The sequence below is a fragment of the Typopeltis vanoorti genome, chromosome 22 (assembly GCF_054136105.1).
Source record: "Typopeltis vanoorti isolate ZY-2024b chromosome 22, IOZ_Tvanoo_1.0, whole genome shotgun sequence".
In the NCBI taxonomy this organism is placed as follows: Eukaryota; Metazoa; Arthropoda; class Arachnida; order Uropygi; family Thelyphonidae; genus Typopeltis; species Typopeltis vanoorti.
In genome coordinates, this window is record NC_143570.1 from 85,426,871 (window position 1) to 85,444,850 (window position 17,980).

General features: G+C 34.7%; 1 protein-coding gene across 3 annotated transcripts in view; it reads right to left on the bottom strand.

The window, feature by feature from the left end:
* Positions 1-17,980, bottom strand: part of LOC150094538 (DNA methyltransferase 1-associated protein 1-like) — a 219,357-nt gene that overhangs the window by 81,128 nt on the left and 120,249 nt on the right. For 2 of the 3 annotated variants that reach the window (XR_016550226.1, XM_090411890.1), the window contains exon 9: positions 9,166-9,237. Coding sequence is in view for 2 of the 3 variants with exons in the window: in XM_090411890.1 (XP_090268016.1) it covers positions 9,166-9,237 (72 nt within the window). In the remaining variant the exon portion in view is untranslated. The remainder of the gene's footprint in view (positions 1-9,165; positions 9,238-17,980) is intronic. The other variant, XM_090411891.1, reaches the window with a different exon arrangement.

Consider the following 17,980-nt stretch of genomic DNA (forward strand, 5'->3'; position numbering starts at 1 on the left):
GTTGAGATAATAAGCGATCACTTCACAAGGACATATCATTCAGGTAAAGATAATTAGGTAAATGAACTGGAAGTGTTCAGCATGCACTGCCAGAAATATCAATGTTAATTGATATTTCTGGTGGTGCATGCTGGGATTAGATGGCATGTTGACCTATGTGTTAAAAGAATGTGCAAGGGAACTACCAATACAATGACCAAAGTGTTTAATCCAAGTCTCAGCTAATAGGCAAGATTCTGATGAATTGAAACGAGGGCAATATAGTTCCATTACATAAACAAGACTCCAAGATATAATAGCAATTATAGACAAATTAATATCTTAGGAGTGGTGGTTAAGGCATTGGAAAAGTTAGTTAAAGGTAGAATTCAGGAATGGATAAATAGGAATACGATACTCTATGATGTGCAGCACAGCTTTGGGAAAGGTAGGTCCCACCTTAGTAATTGACTTGCATTTTATAATAGTGAAAGCTGAGTTGGATAAGGGAACTGGCTATGCCATGACACTGCTGGACTTAGCAAAGGCATTTTACAGAATGCCAAACATAAAGCTAATACATAAACTGGAGCAAATGGGAATGAGTATGAAACTGGTTGCATGGATTGGAGGGGGGGGGGGGCTGACAGACAGACTCCAGAGAGCAGTATATAAAGTGTGTTTATTATTTAATGGGACAACAATTATATCAAAACAAAGAACTAAATTTAGTCAATTTAGCCTTATGGGTACCAAACAAGCAATTATTACGGGTGACTTGAATTATACAAACATAGATTGGGGAGAAGAGAAATCTCATAAGAAAAAAGAGGAATTTATTGAATTGTTGGGAGACAACTTTCTCAAGCAGCACGTGAAAGAAGGAACTCGAGGTCAAAGAGTGTTGAATTTGCTCACAGCGTCAGAAGGGTTCTCTGTCAAGAATATAGCTTTACCACCAGTTAGTGACAGTGATCATGCTGTGTTTGTTGGGAAGTATCTAATTGTATTGAGGCTACTAGAACAGGTTACAGATTACATGCTGAACTACAATGCTGGAAATTATGATCGACTTAGGAGAATACTATCTTTGGTCACATGGTATTAGTTACTGAATGAGAAAAATGCTAGCAATGCATGGGAGATGCTTTGAAAAAGTGCTTAAATGAGGTGGTATCTGAATGTATCCCTACTGTTTGGAGAATAAATAGATTGGGAGTGAAACCTTATTAGACAAGAGATCCAGAAGAAGAAGAAGATAAGGTGGAAAAAATATCGTGAGAGGAAGTATGAAATATATAAAGCTTAGGCGAGAAAAGTAACAAGTATTGTGCGGAAAGCTAAATCAGAGTATGAAAAGAAATTGGCCATGCAAGCTAAAGGTAATCCAAAAGAATTTTATTGTTATGCCGCAAGCAAAAAAAAGAATGGATGTGAAAGAATACCTTTATTGAATGTAGATGGTATTTGAGTGTTGGAAGCCAATGGGATTGTTTAATTAATGAGTGCTCACTTTGCTAAGATTTATCAACCAGTTGTATGTAACATGGTGCACAGTGCTACTGCTACATTGGATGAAGAGTTAGAGGTTCATGAAAATGAGGTTGAAGAGCTGCGGCATAATTTGGATAAGAATTTGTCTATAGGGACAGATGGAACATCAGCCCATTTGCTAAAGAATGTTCTGCTGAATTGGCTAGGCCTTCCACAGGTTTGTATAACTTGAGTCTCAGCTCAGGAATGGAAGGAATGTATGATAGTGAAGATTTTAGAGAAGTTGGTAAGAACTCACATACAGAAATGGGTAGACAAACAAGCTATACTCTGCAAGGAGCAGCATGGGTCATGTAAAGTGGGGTCATGTTTTAGCAATTTGCTCATATTTTATAACAATGTTACGATTTGGATAAAGGGAATGGATACACTATGATAATGTTGGATTTTTCAAACGTGTTTGATAGGATACCACACGAAAGGCTGTTGCATAAACTGGAGAATATGGGATTGGAATATAAACTCTTGACTTGGATCAGTGGATGGTGGACAGATAGATATCAGAAAGTGGTATTCAGTGGGTGTGAATCTGCCAGATTTAAGGTGACCAATGGTTTGCCTCAGGGTTTAGCCCTTGGGCCATTATTGTTCAATCTATACATTAATGACATCAGACAGGGTGGATAGGAATTTGAAGTTCAAAGGTCCCATAGCAAAAGTTGCAAATACAACTCAGAGGATAATTGCAATGTTGAAGTGAACCTTGACATGTAAGGATAAGGAAGTCATTTTGTCTCTTTATAAGGCCTCGATGACACCACACCTGGATTATTGTGCACAGATTTGGTCTCCTGACTTCCAAGGAGATAAAGAAGCTGTGCATACAAAGATTATATCCGGATTATGGGATTTAGATTATGAGGACAGATTGCGAATACAACAATCCCTTGATTAATGCACCTAATGCATTCTTTAAAACAGGCGCATTAATCGAAAACCCACTAATCGAATATAATAAGATATTGGAAAAAATATAATTCGTTCCTCAAATTTCTTTTTTGACTTAGTTTTTTTAATAAAAGAATTAGGGTATATCTCAGTTAAAGGAAAAGTATGAAGCTGAAAGACAAAAAAACATATTCAGAATAAAAATTTATTATTCTATTTCTTAACAAAGAATTGAGCAAGTTTGGTTTGCATTCCGTTTCTTTTTTTCATACAACTGACGGTATGGTCCTATTGCCTCTTCTACTACTTCCGCAAATTTTACTGCTTCTCTCTTCATCAGGGTCAGCCTCTAAGCATTGCTAATTAAAAACTTCGATTGTATGAAAAATATTTTCAAACTATTTCAGTGAAATCTCTTTGGCTTGTCAGTGATTAAATTTTCTTATTCTTCAGGATCTTCCTGCTGTGAATCTAAATTTAGTAGGTCAGAATCACTCAATTTCTCAGAATGAGATTTAATTAATTTAGATTCATTTGCAAAGCATCTAAAATCATTTGCACTATGTGGAAGAATGTGCTTCCAAACGGCTCGCATATTGCCAGCAGTAATTTCATTCAACTTTGCGACTTTATAACCAGAATGAGATTTCTCTGATTTGGCCAGAAAAGCTTGGAAGGCATTCACTTCCAAAAAAGGCTGGTTTCATTGACATTAAATATTTGTTGGTCACAATATTTTCTTCGAAATCTTTGGATAATTTGCAGCCACCTTCTTATCTGCACTTGCAGCGTTGCCTGTGATTAGAACATTATGTAGGCTATTTCTCTTTTTGAAACATTCAAACCACCCAGCACAAGAGTGTAATTATTCTTCTTCTTTACCATCACTGATAGCCCTTTCTTTCAAGGTTGCAAAGAAACTTAATGCTTTTGATTTAATAAGGTCAGTGCTTAGCAGGATCCATTTCTGGATCCTGCTAAGCACTGACCAATCTTCAATCCATGTAGAAAGAAGTCACTCTAATTCAATCATTATAATACAGGTAACCCTCGTATAATGCGGATGTTAAGTTTCATAGAAATGCCGCGTTATATAAATCGTGTTATGCGAGACTTAGATAACATAGAAAAAGTAGGGTTAGGTTCCAAAATCGTTTTTTTTAATTATATAAACAACAATGACATATCCAACCAAAATATATTTTTATTTAATTAAGTAATTCATGTAAGTTAAGAAAACATAAACTATGAGACAAATACATAGTATAAAATTATAAAAATTACAAATTGTACATAAATTTCATTGCACACAATGTATAAATATTTTAGACACAATAAAATAAAGCGCATATTTTAATCGTCATTACTGTCTTCAGAAATAACATTTTGTAGATGTTCTTTATTTACAAGTGGCCGGATGTCGTCTACACTTGAAATCTCTTGGACATCATTTGTATAATTCTCATTGCATACTTCGGCTGGTTTAGTTATCAAGAAGTCAGTAATAAGACCTTGCTTACCACTATGGTGCAATTTTTTATTAAGTTCATAATATGGCTCTAAACAAATATCGAATTGTCTCGTGAATTTTCTCGAGTGCTCCATTGAGGGATCATCATCCATAAAATAACTTCCTAACCTTCTTGCCAAGTCCAATCCTTCTGCTAATTTCTTTAAACTGAATTCTTTAACGGATTCATCACAATTAGAATCTTCGGCAGAACTTTCCCCGCCAATTGGTTCGACACCATCTATTAATTGTACCAGTTCCTCCTCATTTAAATCTGTTTCCCCATCAATTAATTCACTAATTTCGTTTTCAACCATATCACAAAAGTCCTCTCCACCAAAAAAGTGTGCGACGTTTATTATATGACTTAGCTTGGATCCACTGGAGGTACGAAATTTTGTTCCAGAATGGCTTCAGGACATATTTTTTTCCAGCAAGCATTCAGCGTAGAGGGTTGTAATTCCTTAATGGACAGAAAAATAATTTTCACACACAATTCAATATTGAAAATTCTTTCCATGCTTGAGGCAGTGTCGTGTTTGGATTAGATTCCATTTTTTCCAAAATTAATTGGAATGTTCGACGAATATAATATGACTCAAATGTTGATATTATTCCTTGGTCGAGTGGTTGAATAAGTGAAGTAGTATTAGGCGGTAAAAAAGTTATTTTAATATTCGGATGAGACTTAGATTTGTTGGGTGGCCTGGTGCGTTATCTAAAATTAGTAGAATTTTGAAGTCCATATTCTTTTTCTTTGTGTAACTTTCTACATCGGGTACAAAACACGTGAAAAACCAATTTCCAAACATGAAAATTGGTTTTTCAATGAAACCAATTCAATGTCCACCCTACCTGTTTATTGGCCCGCCAATAAACAGGTAGGGTGGACTTGTCAAGCCCTTTCATCGCACAAGGATTTGCAGATCACTTAATAAACATTGGTTTTGTCATGTAATCACCTGATGCATTACTACAAAACAGTAGAGTAATTCTATCTTTGGAAACTTTGAATCCAGGAGCTGATCTTTCATTTTTCGAAATATAGGTGCGATTTGGCATTTTTTTCCAATATAACCCAGATTCATCTGCACTATAACCACCTTCTTCAAAGATTTTTTAAAGTTCTGCTGGATATTTCCGGGCAGCTTCAACGTTTGCTGATGCTGATTCTCCCTGGATTTTAAGATTACAAAGAAAACTGTTTTTTTAAGTTTTCGAACCAACCCTTACTGGCACAAAATCCATACTGAGAGTTCTTCTGAAGAATCTTGATCATCATCATCATCAAATTCCTGCCATGTACCCTCAAGCGGTGTACAGGATATGATAGTACTACATGAAAAAGATTACATCATTATTAATTTCCTATCTACAATTTTCCTCCAAATCAGTCTGTTACTTGTTAAGACTCCAACATTATCAGATCTTATATTTCTATCATCTAAAGCACTTTGTACCGTATCAATCCACCTACATCTTGGTCTTTCCTCTGGGTCGTTTTGCTGCCAACCTGGCAGAGAACACTTGTTTTGCTAATCTTTCCTCGCCCATTCTGTTTAAGTGACCATACCACCTGAGATTAGCTCTGCTAACACATTCCTGGATGCTGACAATGTCAAGTTCTTTCCTAATATCCTCGTTTTTAATATGATATTGCCATTGATGCCATCTGTTCACGCCTATAGTCTTTCTCAGGACTCTCATATCTGAGGTCTCTAGTCTTTGGTCAAGTGTTTTACTTCTGACCCAGCTCTCAGATCCATAAGTTAAAACTGGTTTGAACACTGTCTTGTATACAGCTAATTTAGTGTTCCGACTAATTTCTCTCTTATTCCATATGAATTTATTCAATTGACTTCCCACCATACCAGCTTTGCTGATTCTGTTGTCTATTTCTATATTTAATTTACCATCTTCAGTAAAAATCGTGCCTAAATAGCTGAAATGTTTTACTTGTTCCACAGATTCTCCATTCACAACACAGTTGACATTTTCAATGATTCTGCCTATTTTCATTGTCTTTGTCTTTTGATTGCTGACCTACATACCATATCTATTACAACAGCTATTCAATTTAGTCAGAGAATCTTGCAGACTTGTAGCAGATTTATTTAGAAGTATAACATCATCCGCATAAAGCAAAGAACTGACATTAACATCTCCAGTTTTGATATCATGTTTAATACCACTTTCCTGCATAATGTGATCCATATAGATAATGAATAACAGAGTGGATAATGTACATCCTTGTCTCACACCAGATTTAACATTAAACCATCTTCCTGTACTTCCTTCAATTCTAACTGCTGACTTACAACTCAAATAAAGACTAAGTATTGCTTGATATAATGCCCCATTCACACCATATAACTGCAGCGTATTGAATAGCTTCTCTCTTGGCACCTTGTCATATGCCTTTTCCAAATCGACAAAACTTAAATACAGATCTTTGTTATATTCCCATGCTTTCTCAAATATTTGTCGTAAAGTGAAGATCTGATCCTGACAGCCTCTATTTGGCCTGAATCCAGCTTGTTCTTCACCAAGCTTTTCTCCCACAATTCTTCTCAACCGTTTCTCAAGTATACTTGCATAGATCTTGCCAGGAACACTCAGTAGGGAAATACCTCTGTAATTCTCACATTCAGTTTTATTTCCCTTTTTATATATGGGTACTATGAGAGCTCTACTCCAATCATCGGGAATTCGTCCCTCTGTCCAGGCTTTCTGAACTATGCAGTGCAGCCACTGTAAGACTCTTATACCACCATACTTCAGCATTTCTGGTCGAATATCATCTACTCCTGCTGCCTTTCCACATTTCAAGCCTTTGATGGCTTTTTCTACTTCAAGTATGGATATGTATTCCTGACTGCATGCCTGGGTGCTTAAGGGTCAAAGCTATATAACTGAGAGGAGACCTCCACATAGCCTTTAAAGGAATGCGGAGAACCGACCAGGGCTTCTGACCTAATGTCCAATCCTCACCTTCTCGTGGTGCACCCTGTTGGGTATCTACTTGGATACTGAACGGATGAGGATGGGCTGGCAATTTGGGATTTAGCCGACCAAATTGTATTCTTATTGGTTAAACCAAAATAAAAAATTTTAAAAAACGAAAATAAAAAAAATGATGGAATCTTGATCAAGTTCTTTTAAATGTTTATAAACTTTGAGAGCTTTTTGTTTAATAAGATGTCCATCCAAAGGAATTTTCTTTTGAGTGCAATCTTCTATCCATATCATTAGAGATTTCTCCATTTTTTTTCTATTAGAATATCGCGTACACGAGCAACGTGCTTTGCACTTACCGTTGATCCAGCAATAAACACTTTCTCGGATTTTATGTTCATTTTGTTTGATTATTCGAACTGTTGATTCATTTAAATTCAGAGTCCTTGCAACAACTCCTGGTTTTTCTCCAATTTTCAATCGATCCAAGATTTTAATTTTTTCTTCGAGAGAAATGAACTTCCTCTTCAATGTTGGTTTTTTCCCCTTTCGTTGCAGTTTTAGTGGCATTACAATAAAAATAAACTTTTACATAAAAAAAAGCATTACATATTGTATGTAGCTCACCAGAAAATAAATTGCTCATCTTGAGAATAACACACTTATGATTTTTAATGCACTTTCCTGGCGAAAAACGAAGACAAATTTCAACAATAAACACTTTATACAGTAAACCCTAGATGGCGAACCTATGACGCTTGTGCCAGGGTGGCACGTCTGAGAATTTTGCTGGCACGTCAACGATTTACAGGTGATATCCTTTTATATGCTTATAAATTATTCAACTTTTATTATTATTATTATTACAATACGTACAAGTTGAATTTTGAAGATCGCACGACTCAAAGACAAAGGCAAATGACAAGTGTTGAGTTGAAATGCTAATTCTCTTCAGTCGAATTCCATAACATATGAAACTGTCAAAACAACATTCGTTATTAGTTTTAACACATTCACGACAGGGTGTCATTTATCGTTCTGAAGGAACTTCTCATTACTGGCTGGCTCAACTCACACAAAGTTTCAACCCTTGGTTGAATTTTAAGGCTGCTTGTTTGCGTTTGAGGTGGCAGACGAACTCACACACTTATTATATAGCATGTTTCAATTCTTGGTAGAATTTTATTTGAAGTTAGCCTTTGTGATCTGTCATAATAACATCGAGAATTTCAAATACAATAAAACAAACACTTATTTCATAAATGAAAAATTGGACAATAGTTTTTAGTTAGATACTGTGTTTCAGTGCAATATATGGTTTTGCTTGAGTGTATACAGCATAGTTTCTGTGAGAGGAGGACACATGATTCATTAGTTAGTGCTTTTTATTCCATCTGTCTCTAACTGCACTATTTGTTGAGAATTACAGACTGTAAAAGCCTCTGTACAGTACCTTATTCAGGGATACAATAAAACTAAATTCGATACTTATAACTATTTGCGCAATATGGGCAGACACAAATTTAAAGAAGATAAAATTTGATTTTTAAGTGGCGCAGTGAAAAATATATGAAAAAAATAAATAAAGGGTTACTAGAAATTGTAGACTGGGTTATATAAGTACCGCGTTATATGAGGGTTACCTGTACTTTGATTTCAAGTGCATGTATAATGAACCTGAAGCAGCCTTACCTTTCTCTTTGGATTCAGCAGCCTTGCTTAAAATTGCTCTTATAGTTGATTCACCCATTTTTGTGTTCTTGTCATATCTTTGCTCTGGACTTGGCTTGTTCATTTTTCTTTATTATTTCAAGTTGTTCTTCCAATGAGATTACTTTTTGAATCATTTTCACACTTTCACTTTTTTTGCTCAGTAATTCTTTTACTTATTAAAATACTTTAAAATAAGAAAAAAAGTAAGGAAAACAACTGCAAAGGAGGCAGGACATATGATCACCAAAATGCTATGTAATTAGCAGACAACATAAATTTTTGCGGTAAATTTGGAACATAGTATGTCATGTAGTATCTGTAATATGCCATGGTCTTTCCAAGTGGGAGCAAATTTTTATGCGTACTCTGAACCTAGGGATATTTCACTTCTATCAACACACATTGACATTCCATTTGGGAATTGCTGTACCAGAGAAAGATTATTCATTAACATCTAGACATTTTAAGAAAAAAGTAAAATCAAGTAGTTGCTGAGTATATTTAATAAAAATTGGGAGGGGAAAAATGCATTAATTTTTGGGAGATATAAGCTTACTGATACTTACTCTTTGACTTCTTAGAGTAACTCCACTTGCCTTAAAATCTGGAAATTTGATGCCTGCTGTTTCCAAACACTGCTGTAAATAAAAGAAGGAATTAAATCTTCCCAATAACTTTAAAGATATACTTAAAGCTGAAGATCATACAGTGAAGTCAGACTGAAATTAAATACACTACAGAAAATAAAGTGTTTCATTTAAAGTACTGCCTGAATAAACTTAAATGAAAAGGTTTCATTATTAGATCTTTTAGAGCACTTGGAATTTCTGAAACTAAGTTTCATGTATTATATCTTCCACATTTTCAAATATTACATATCACATCCAAAATTTGTCACTTATCAATAACTGCATTATAAAATAAATCATATCTGTAATCAATATAACAGAAAGTATTATTAGTTTTGATCAATTATTCTAAATAGTAGAGAAGTGTTTGGGAGAAAGGGAGGGAATATTAGAAGAATAGTGAAGATGATAAATTTACTGATCTAAGAAATTCAATATATAGCTAGTTACATAATATACAATAGCTTTCACCTGAATGTTATTGTATATTATGTAACTAGCTATATATTGAATTTATATACTGGCATCAAAAAAAAAAAAAAAAAAAAAAAAGAGGAACTAGAACTACCATCTATACTTGCCACTGGTAATTTTAGAGGCGGAAAATGTAGCATAACCTACAATTATTATAGATTCATTAATTTTACATTTTTTAACAAATCTTCAGTTATGGACACTATATATTATAAAAAAAGTGTAACATCTGGGTGACAGCAATGGTAAATATTGTAGTGTGTTTGTCATGCCTTCATTCTAAAGCTAAATTATTTATTACCCGAGCCTTTTAGTTCAATACTGACCATGACTTCTGGCTGAGAAGACCGGAGTTTGAATCCTAACTAGGATGTGGAGAACCTTTATGAGACTTTTCAAATGAATGTGTCAGCTGGCATCATACAGAGGTGACAGGGTTTAGCATCTTACAAAATGATAATAGAATATATGCTTTGACAGGACAAAGCAGATCATGAAAATAGGATTAGCAGCACTATCATGGCATTGGTAAGGTTTATATGGTACCATGTTGCATGTACCACAAAACACTGGTGACCAAGAAGTGAAAATGTAGGTGCATGTATTCTTTTAAATTTAAGAACCTGCTGTTACTGTATATGTCGGCGTATAAGACAAGGCCTAAATTTTAGGCTATTTTTAGGTTTTAAGCTTATATCGGTTGTGTAAGATGATCCTCCCCCCCAATTTCTTCTTTCTTGTATTAATGCAACGTTAGGTATTGTTATTATATTCATTATTTTTATATCTATGCACATCTGTTATTTTTTTGCCTAGCATAGATTTAGTATTTACATGAATTACCCTAATTAAAAGTGATTGGCCCCAATTTTAATTAATTATAAATTTTCCATTTTTTTTTTTTTAAATTTTAGGATTATTAAAATTGTTATCATTTAAAATCATGGAACCAGCAACAAAACGAAGAAAGTATGAAGTTCTATTAAGGGTAATTGAAATGGCAAAGCAAATTAATAATTGTGCTGCTGCAAGAAAGTCTGACATAACCGAGAAGATGGGAAGAGCATGGAGGAAGAAAGAAAATATTTTAAAAAAAACTGTCAAAGAAAAAATCTGCGATGAGAACGGGGATTACCCGATAGCCGCAATTAGAAAATCACGTTGGTATTTGAACAAAGGCAGAATGGTTATCTTGTTACAAGAAATGTGATTAGAGCATATGCACTAAAATGGTCAAGCTTGAATCCGGATGAAAGTATAGAATTTCAAGCTACTTCAGGGTGGTGTAACCATTTTATGAACAGACAAAATCTGGTAATACGACAAAAACGAAAATTGCTCAAAAACTACCAGCAGGTCTTGACCACAAACTTACCAGTTTCCATAAATTTATTATTCAGTTGAGACAAGAACATAAATTTCTATTGTCAAATATTGGAAATATGGATGAAACTCCTATGAGCTTTGATATGATAAGCAATAAAACAGTGGAGTCTAAAGGTAGTAAGAGTGTGCTAGTTCGAAGTACAGCTCATGAAAAAACAAGGTTTACGGTTGTGTTGGCATGTTTGGCTGATGGAACCAAGTTAAAACCAATGATCATCTTCAAACGTAAAACTAGACCTAAGATAAAATTTCCTTCAGGTGTCTTTGTACATTTTCACGAAAAAGGATAGATGGACAAAAATGGTGTGAAATTATGGATAAATAATGTGTGGAACACGCGACCAAAACTTGCTGTTATACCAGGTGGTTTAGCTTCTATATTGCAACAACTAGACGTCTGCTTGAACAAACCATTTAAAGATCACATGCAAGAAGAGTGGAATCATTGGATGTTGACTGGTGAAAAATCATTTACAAACGGTGGCTCTATGTGCGCTGCATCACTTGATATGTTGTGCAATTTTGTGATCCAAGTATGGAATAAAGTAAAAGTAATAAAATCATTTAAAAAGTGTGGTATCTCTAATCTTATGGATGGTATGGAAGATGATCTGTTGTGGGACACTGATGATGATGAAAATGAAATCAATTCACCGGATTCGAACTGGGATCCATATGACGATCATTTAAACAATGAATCTATAGAACCATTTCCAACAGATGATGAAGAAAATTAACATGAAAATCGAGGTTAATAATTATTATTTGTTTTTTAAGACTTACATGTATTGTAATATTTTAAATAAATTTATTTAACAAAAAATTAATCCGATTTGTTTATAAACATTGCCTATTTTCTTATATAACAATGTATTGTAACTACCTAAATGTTCATCGAAGAAATTAAGCTTCCCTTTTTATACTCGCCACATAAGACGATCCATGATTTTGAGGGGTTTACTGTAGTATTTGAGAGTCATCTTATACACTAACATATACGGTAATTTATTCGATAATTATTGGTTATTCATTAGGGACGAAAAATAATTATTGTTTGTTTAGAATAGCATCCTAACAAATGCAAATATTTTTAAAAATGGAAATGGTATGTAAACATCAAATGAGATTAGGTAGAATTAAACAACAACAAGCAAAAAATTCAAGTATAATTAAACTAAGATTTCAAACTTCACCAAGCAATCGATGTCAAATTAAACGTTCTCCCCAATATGATAACTGAAGTTTTTTGAAAGGGCTGTTTTAAAAAAAGCACAAAATTGTTTATTAATTTTTTTTTGTGATCACATCCCAATCCTGTTTAAAAATTAATTTATACAACACACATACAGCCCTCTCAATTCTTGTTTCATTAGCAAGTACTATTGTTATAGATAATATAAGGTTTGTGACGTAATACAATAATGTAGAACCTATGGCCTGAGTTTGATCAAGAGAAGGATTTGTATAATGTTGACAGATTGCACATATAAATGATTTGAAGTCAATAGCACACTCAGGATTTAATCTTGGGGGGGGGGGGGATAAGTGGACGATTTGAGAATACACACTACGCATCACATACGACCTATGACTGAGCATTTGCAATGATCGCTAATTCATAAGTAGTATAGAAATAGAAGCTATGACACAACATAAATAAAAACAAATTAATTTTAATTAGGAAAGATTTTTGGAAAATTTTCTAGTTTTTTCCCCTTTTTCTTTTTTTTTGGGGGGGGGGGCTGTCTCCCTCTGGGTGCACACCATTTCAAGTGTTAAGTGTCTAGAGAGTTAGAGAGAAATTTGTTCCCAGAGAATGCAAAAATGTAGAGACAGGAAAATTTAATCAATTATGATGGATGCAGGTGTGTGTGTGTGTGTGAAGGCGTCCATGAGGGAAGTGAGTATCAGAATGACCAAACAAAAGTGGAATCTAGTTTCTCAAGCAACAAATAGCAAGTGGGGCAATGTCAAGAAGTAAAGATGGTTGGGAGCCTAAAGGGATGCTACATATATATATATATATATATATATATATATACTAATATATACTAATCAGTTTCCATATACTCCTCCCTCTTGTTCTCATCAAGAACAAGAGGGAGGAGTTTTTGGCATTGGTTAGTGCAATCTTGGCAAAAGTTGTAGGCATTAGCGAGACTTGGCTAACAGCAGATGATGTAGTTACAGGGACAGAATGTGAATGGCGTTTAGTATTTTCAGGGAAGATAGAGAAGATATGATGGGGAGAGGGGTAATGATGATGACAGCAGATACAAAATATACAGTTGATTGCTGAAACAGACCAGAGAATTCCAGGGATGATGTAGACGACATTAATGGAATGAGTGCAGATCAAGTAATTATGAGGGAATTGAACTATAAAAATCTAGATTTGAAGGAAGAAAGATCACACGGCAGGAAGGAAATGGAATTTATATGCCTGATGAGAGAGAGAATTATTTGAGGCAACATATGATGGAGGGGGGAGGACTTGGAGTATGAGGGTATTGGATCTGATCATAGGATCAGAAGAGCTAATCATGGCCAAAGTTGCCTCTGATTGGGGAGGGTGATCATGTGGTCTTGACTTGGGTGGTTGCAAAAAATGGCGAATATTCTGTCAAGAAGGAGTATATGTGAAACTATAAGGTGATAAGTATGACAACCTTAGAAGAAAGCTTGAAGCTGTGCAATGGCATAAAAACCAGGAAGGATGTCAGCAGTGCACAGGATAGTTAAGGGATATCTTCAGGAGGGTTAATCAGATAGTAGTTAAGATGGATAAGTAGTATCATTAAGCAGGAGCTACAAAAAAAATGTGTTATGGGGGGTAATAGAGTATAGAAAGGTGATCAGCAAGAGCTTACAAGCAGTACAAAGATCAGGCAAGAAAGATGACCAGCATGGCAAGAAGGTAAATCAGATTATGAGAAGAAACAAGCTGAGCAGGTCAAAAGAAATCCCAGAGTTCTTTTGTTACATGGCAAGTAAGAAGAATGACTATGAAGGATAACTTTAACAAGTGCTGATGATAGCAAGATGACATAAGCAGATAAAATAGTTGAGTTACTGGGTGACTACTTTGCAAAGGTACATCATCCAAGTAAGGTTACTGTGAGATATGTGAGAGTGGGGGGTGAATTGGCAGTTCTTAGGATATTGCAGAATTTCAATGTAAATACGGCCATGGGATTAAATGGAATATTTGCTCACGTTTTATGAGAATGTGCAAGGAAACTAGCAATGCCTCTGACTAGGCTCTTTAAGTTCTCAGCTCTGCCAGAGTCCCAAGGGAGTAGAAAGAGGGCAAACTAATTCCTTTGTATAAGGAAAGCTCTAAGACTGCAATAGCAAATTATAGAACAATCAGTGTATCAGGAGTGGTGTCAATACTAGAAAAGTTGGTCAAAAGAAAACTCAGGAATGAATGAAAACAAATATCATATTCTATAAAGGGACAGCATGGCTCTATAAAGGGTTGTCATGCCTTAGTAATTTATTAACTTTTTATAATCTAGTGATAGTTGAGTTGGATAAAGGGACTGGCTACACAATAATTCTGCAAAAGAATCTGAGAAAATATCACATGGATCTCTGTTAAACAAATTAGAATAAATGGAGATGGATACAACACTGGATATATGGATAAGAGGGCAGTTGATGAACAGATACCAAGAAGTGTTATGTGGAGGAACAGAATCCAGGAAACAGTAGGTGATTAGTGGTGTCACAAATTTCTGTGCTTGGACCACTACTGTTTAATTTCTACATAAATGATATTAGGAAATAATATGAAATGAAATATTTAGTTGTCTGGGACAATGCAAAATTGGGTAGACAAATAGTTACCGAAGACAATGTGGAGGATTATTTAAATAGGCTATCAGTATGGGTAAAAGATAACAGGTATAAGTTTAATGCAGAGAAATGTAAAGTTATGCATTTTGGGATAAACAGATTACAAACTGTGTACCACATTGATAGAAATGTACTCCAGAAAATAGATGAAATCAAAGATTTGGGAGTGGTAGGTAGATAGAATTGACATTTAGAGGACATATTGCTGAGGCTGCCAAGGTAGATTAGCATTATTTTGGCTACTGAAGAATACACTAAGTAGAAATATGCAAATTGTTATTCCTCTTTATAAGGCCTTTATAGATCCACATCTGGATTACTATGCACAGGTCTGGTCACCTGGGTTTCTTGAGAATGAAGAAGTAGTGGAGAATCCAGGAGAGTGACAAAGATGGTGAGTGGTGTGTAGAATGTTTCTTACGAGGAGAGTGAAGGTTTGTGAATTGCAGAAGTTGGTTGACAGACAAAATTTAAGAGGGGATATCAGAGAAACATTTAAGTTTTGATGAAGGAAAATGTTTCAGCATTTCACTAGAAAGGACAGAACAAGAACTCATCCCTAGAAGTTGAGTAAGAGTGTGAGGGCCAAATTTGTTACTTGGAGAGTGGCAAATGAATGGAATGGGTTGCAAGCAGTCAGTTGTGGGTGCTTTGTTAATTGGTTCAAGGAGAGGTATGATAGATATTGTGTAGATAAGATAGTTTTGGTCTGTCACAATGGGCCTTCAAACCCTAATGAAGGTTCCTACACAATAATGATTTGTATCTGTATATTCAATATTTTTTCTCTTCTTAGCTTTACTTTATTATCTTATTTAACTCTACTTGCTTAACTTTAATTTTGGTCGTAACACCGAGTATATAATCTAGTTGCTTGAAATAGTATATTATTGTTAAACCCTTTAGTCTATCAATTTACCCCCCCCCCACCTCTCAAGGTTGCGACTATGCTACTTCACGTGTACGTAATTTTAGAACTTAGGAAATGCCTCTGGCTGGAGCCAATTCCCTTGTCTAAACAGCTGGCTTTTTCTTACACTGATTTCTGAAAATTTATTTTTATTTACGACTGCACCATTAGAAATCACAGAGAGGACTTGTATATGATTCCTAAGAAAAAAAAAAACTCGGCAAAAACACGGGAATATCTGTAATATTTATCTCTAAGTCAAGCAAAATCTACTATTTGCCAGTCATGACTACTTTAACTCTTAAGGTCACACAGGTTCTGTCTTTTAATGAGAAGTGCATTGGTCAGGCAGAATCAGGCAGGTTATATGACAAACAAAACATTTTATTCATGCTAAATTAAGGTACATATAAAGGTAATACTATCATTCAAGACAACTCTCAGGCTCCAAGTTTCTCACCAATTTTAACATAGAAAATACTAAAAATCCACATTTCTGGCTCTCCACTTGATTAATTAAACAATTCTACCTTAAGCCTAATGACTATTACAATATTTACTCTCACATACATATCAGACACCGGAACAGACTTGTACACACTTTGCATTAATTTAACTCAGACTATAAAGATTCTTAAGCATACTAAACCTTTCACACACATCAACATTAACTGATTCCTCATTACTCTGCTTTCACAATTGCTATAACAAGCGGCCTTCCATCTTTACTACGGCTCTTAAAGTTAACAAACAAAAAAATCAGCAATCTTTGCCATGAATTTCACACCTAGAAAAGTCCTACACAAAAGTCTTACTTGCTAATTAGTCATCCAGTTCCGTATACTACATCCTTGAGATCGTTGACACTTTCTTCCACTTTCCAGTAATATTCACTCACGGGCACTTTTTGCGACATCGATGATACTTCCAAATGGAGTTTGTCAAGGAATTTAACGCCAGGAATTCTGGAACAGCCCGCCTTTACTGCAAAAACGAATCTCCTATCATCGTCAGATTTCTGTCAGCAGGACATGGATTCCTGTCCATAGAACTGCAGGACACACGGGAACTTCTTGTAGCGAGAGCCCTGTTTATGTCGATCCTTCCCCCTTTTATTCTGCTCTGCTGCCTTGGAACTCCTATCATTTCAATTGCCCTGATTTTCTTAGAGGGGGTTTTCCCAGCCACCCTGAGTTTGCTGAGTTAAGGCAGGAAACCCCATACTTTGCTGACCTTCGCGAGTTGCGATCGCCTCAGGTCTTACATATTAATCCCATCTGAATCGTTTCTGTTTTACAATTTTGGCAGTTACATAATTTAACAGCTCATTCTAATATATTACCATATTACATAAACATAAAAGAAAAAATTTGTTAATTAAACATCTATTAATTTACCATATGACATAATACACTATTGAAAAAATGCTAATTAACTACAAGTATTTTGTATGGATTTTCATTCTCCAGTAAAATCGGTATAGAAGGACTCTGTACACAGAATCCTTCTATACAAGATTTTACAATATATATATATATATATATATATATATATATATATATATATATATATATATATATATTATGAACCATTTATGGCAATTACTTTCCAAAACTTTGAGTTAAGCATGGAGTCTAAGTAATTAAGATCAGGACAATGATGTAGTACACAATAAATAACGGAAAAAACTCACGTAGAAAGATTATTTATTAGTATAATTTTCGCCTGTGTGTCACAGGCATCCGAAAATTATACTAATAAATAATCTTTCTACGTGAGTTTTTTCCGTTATTTATTGTGTACCGATATGTCTACTCACGGTTTACCTCTTTTAAGACTTAATGATGTAGTGTTTTGCAAGTTTCAAGGAATAGACTATCAAATTTAAATCTACTGTAGTGAAGGATTGGTCTGATTCCAGTATACTCTATGTCTACAGCATGAGAGGCAATGCCAGAATGTTCTAATTCTGAAAATCTTATGTAGTCTTGGTGTTCTTGGATTCCAATCTTAGACATTGCACATTCATTGGAATTAAACCAAGATTTTGCACTATAATAAATTTAAATTTGATCATCTATTCCTTGATATTTGTAAAACCTTACATCATCATCATCCTAA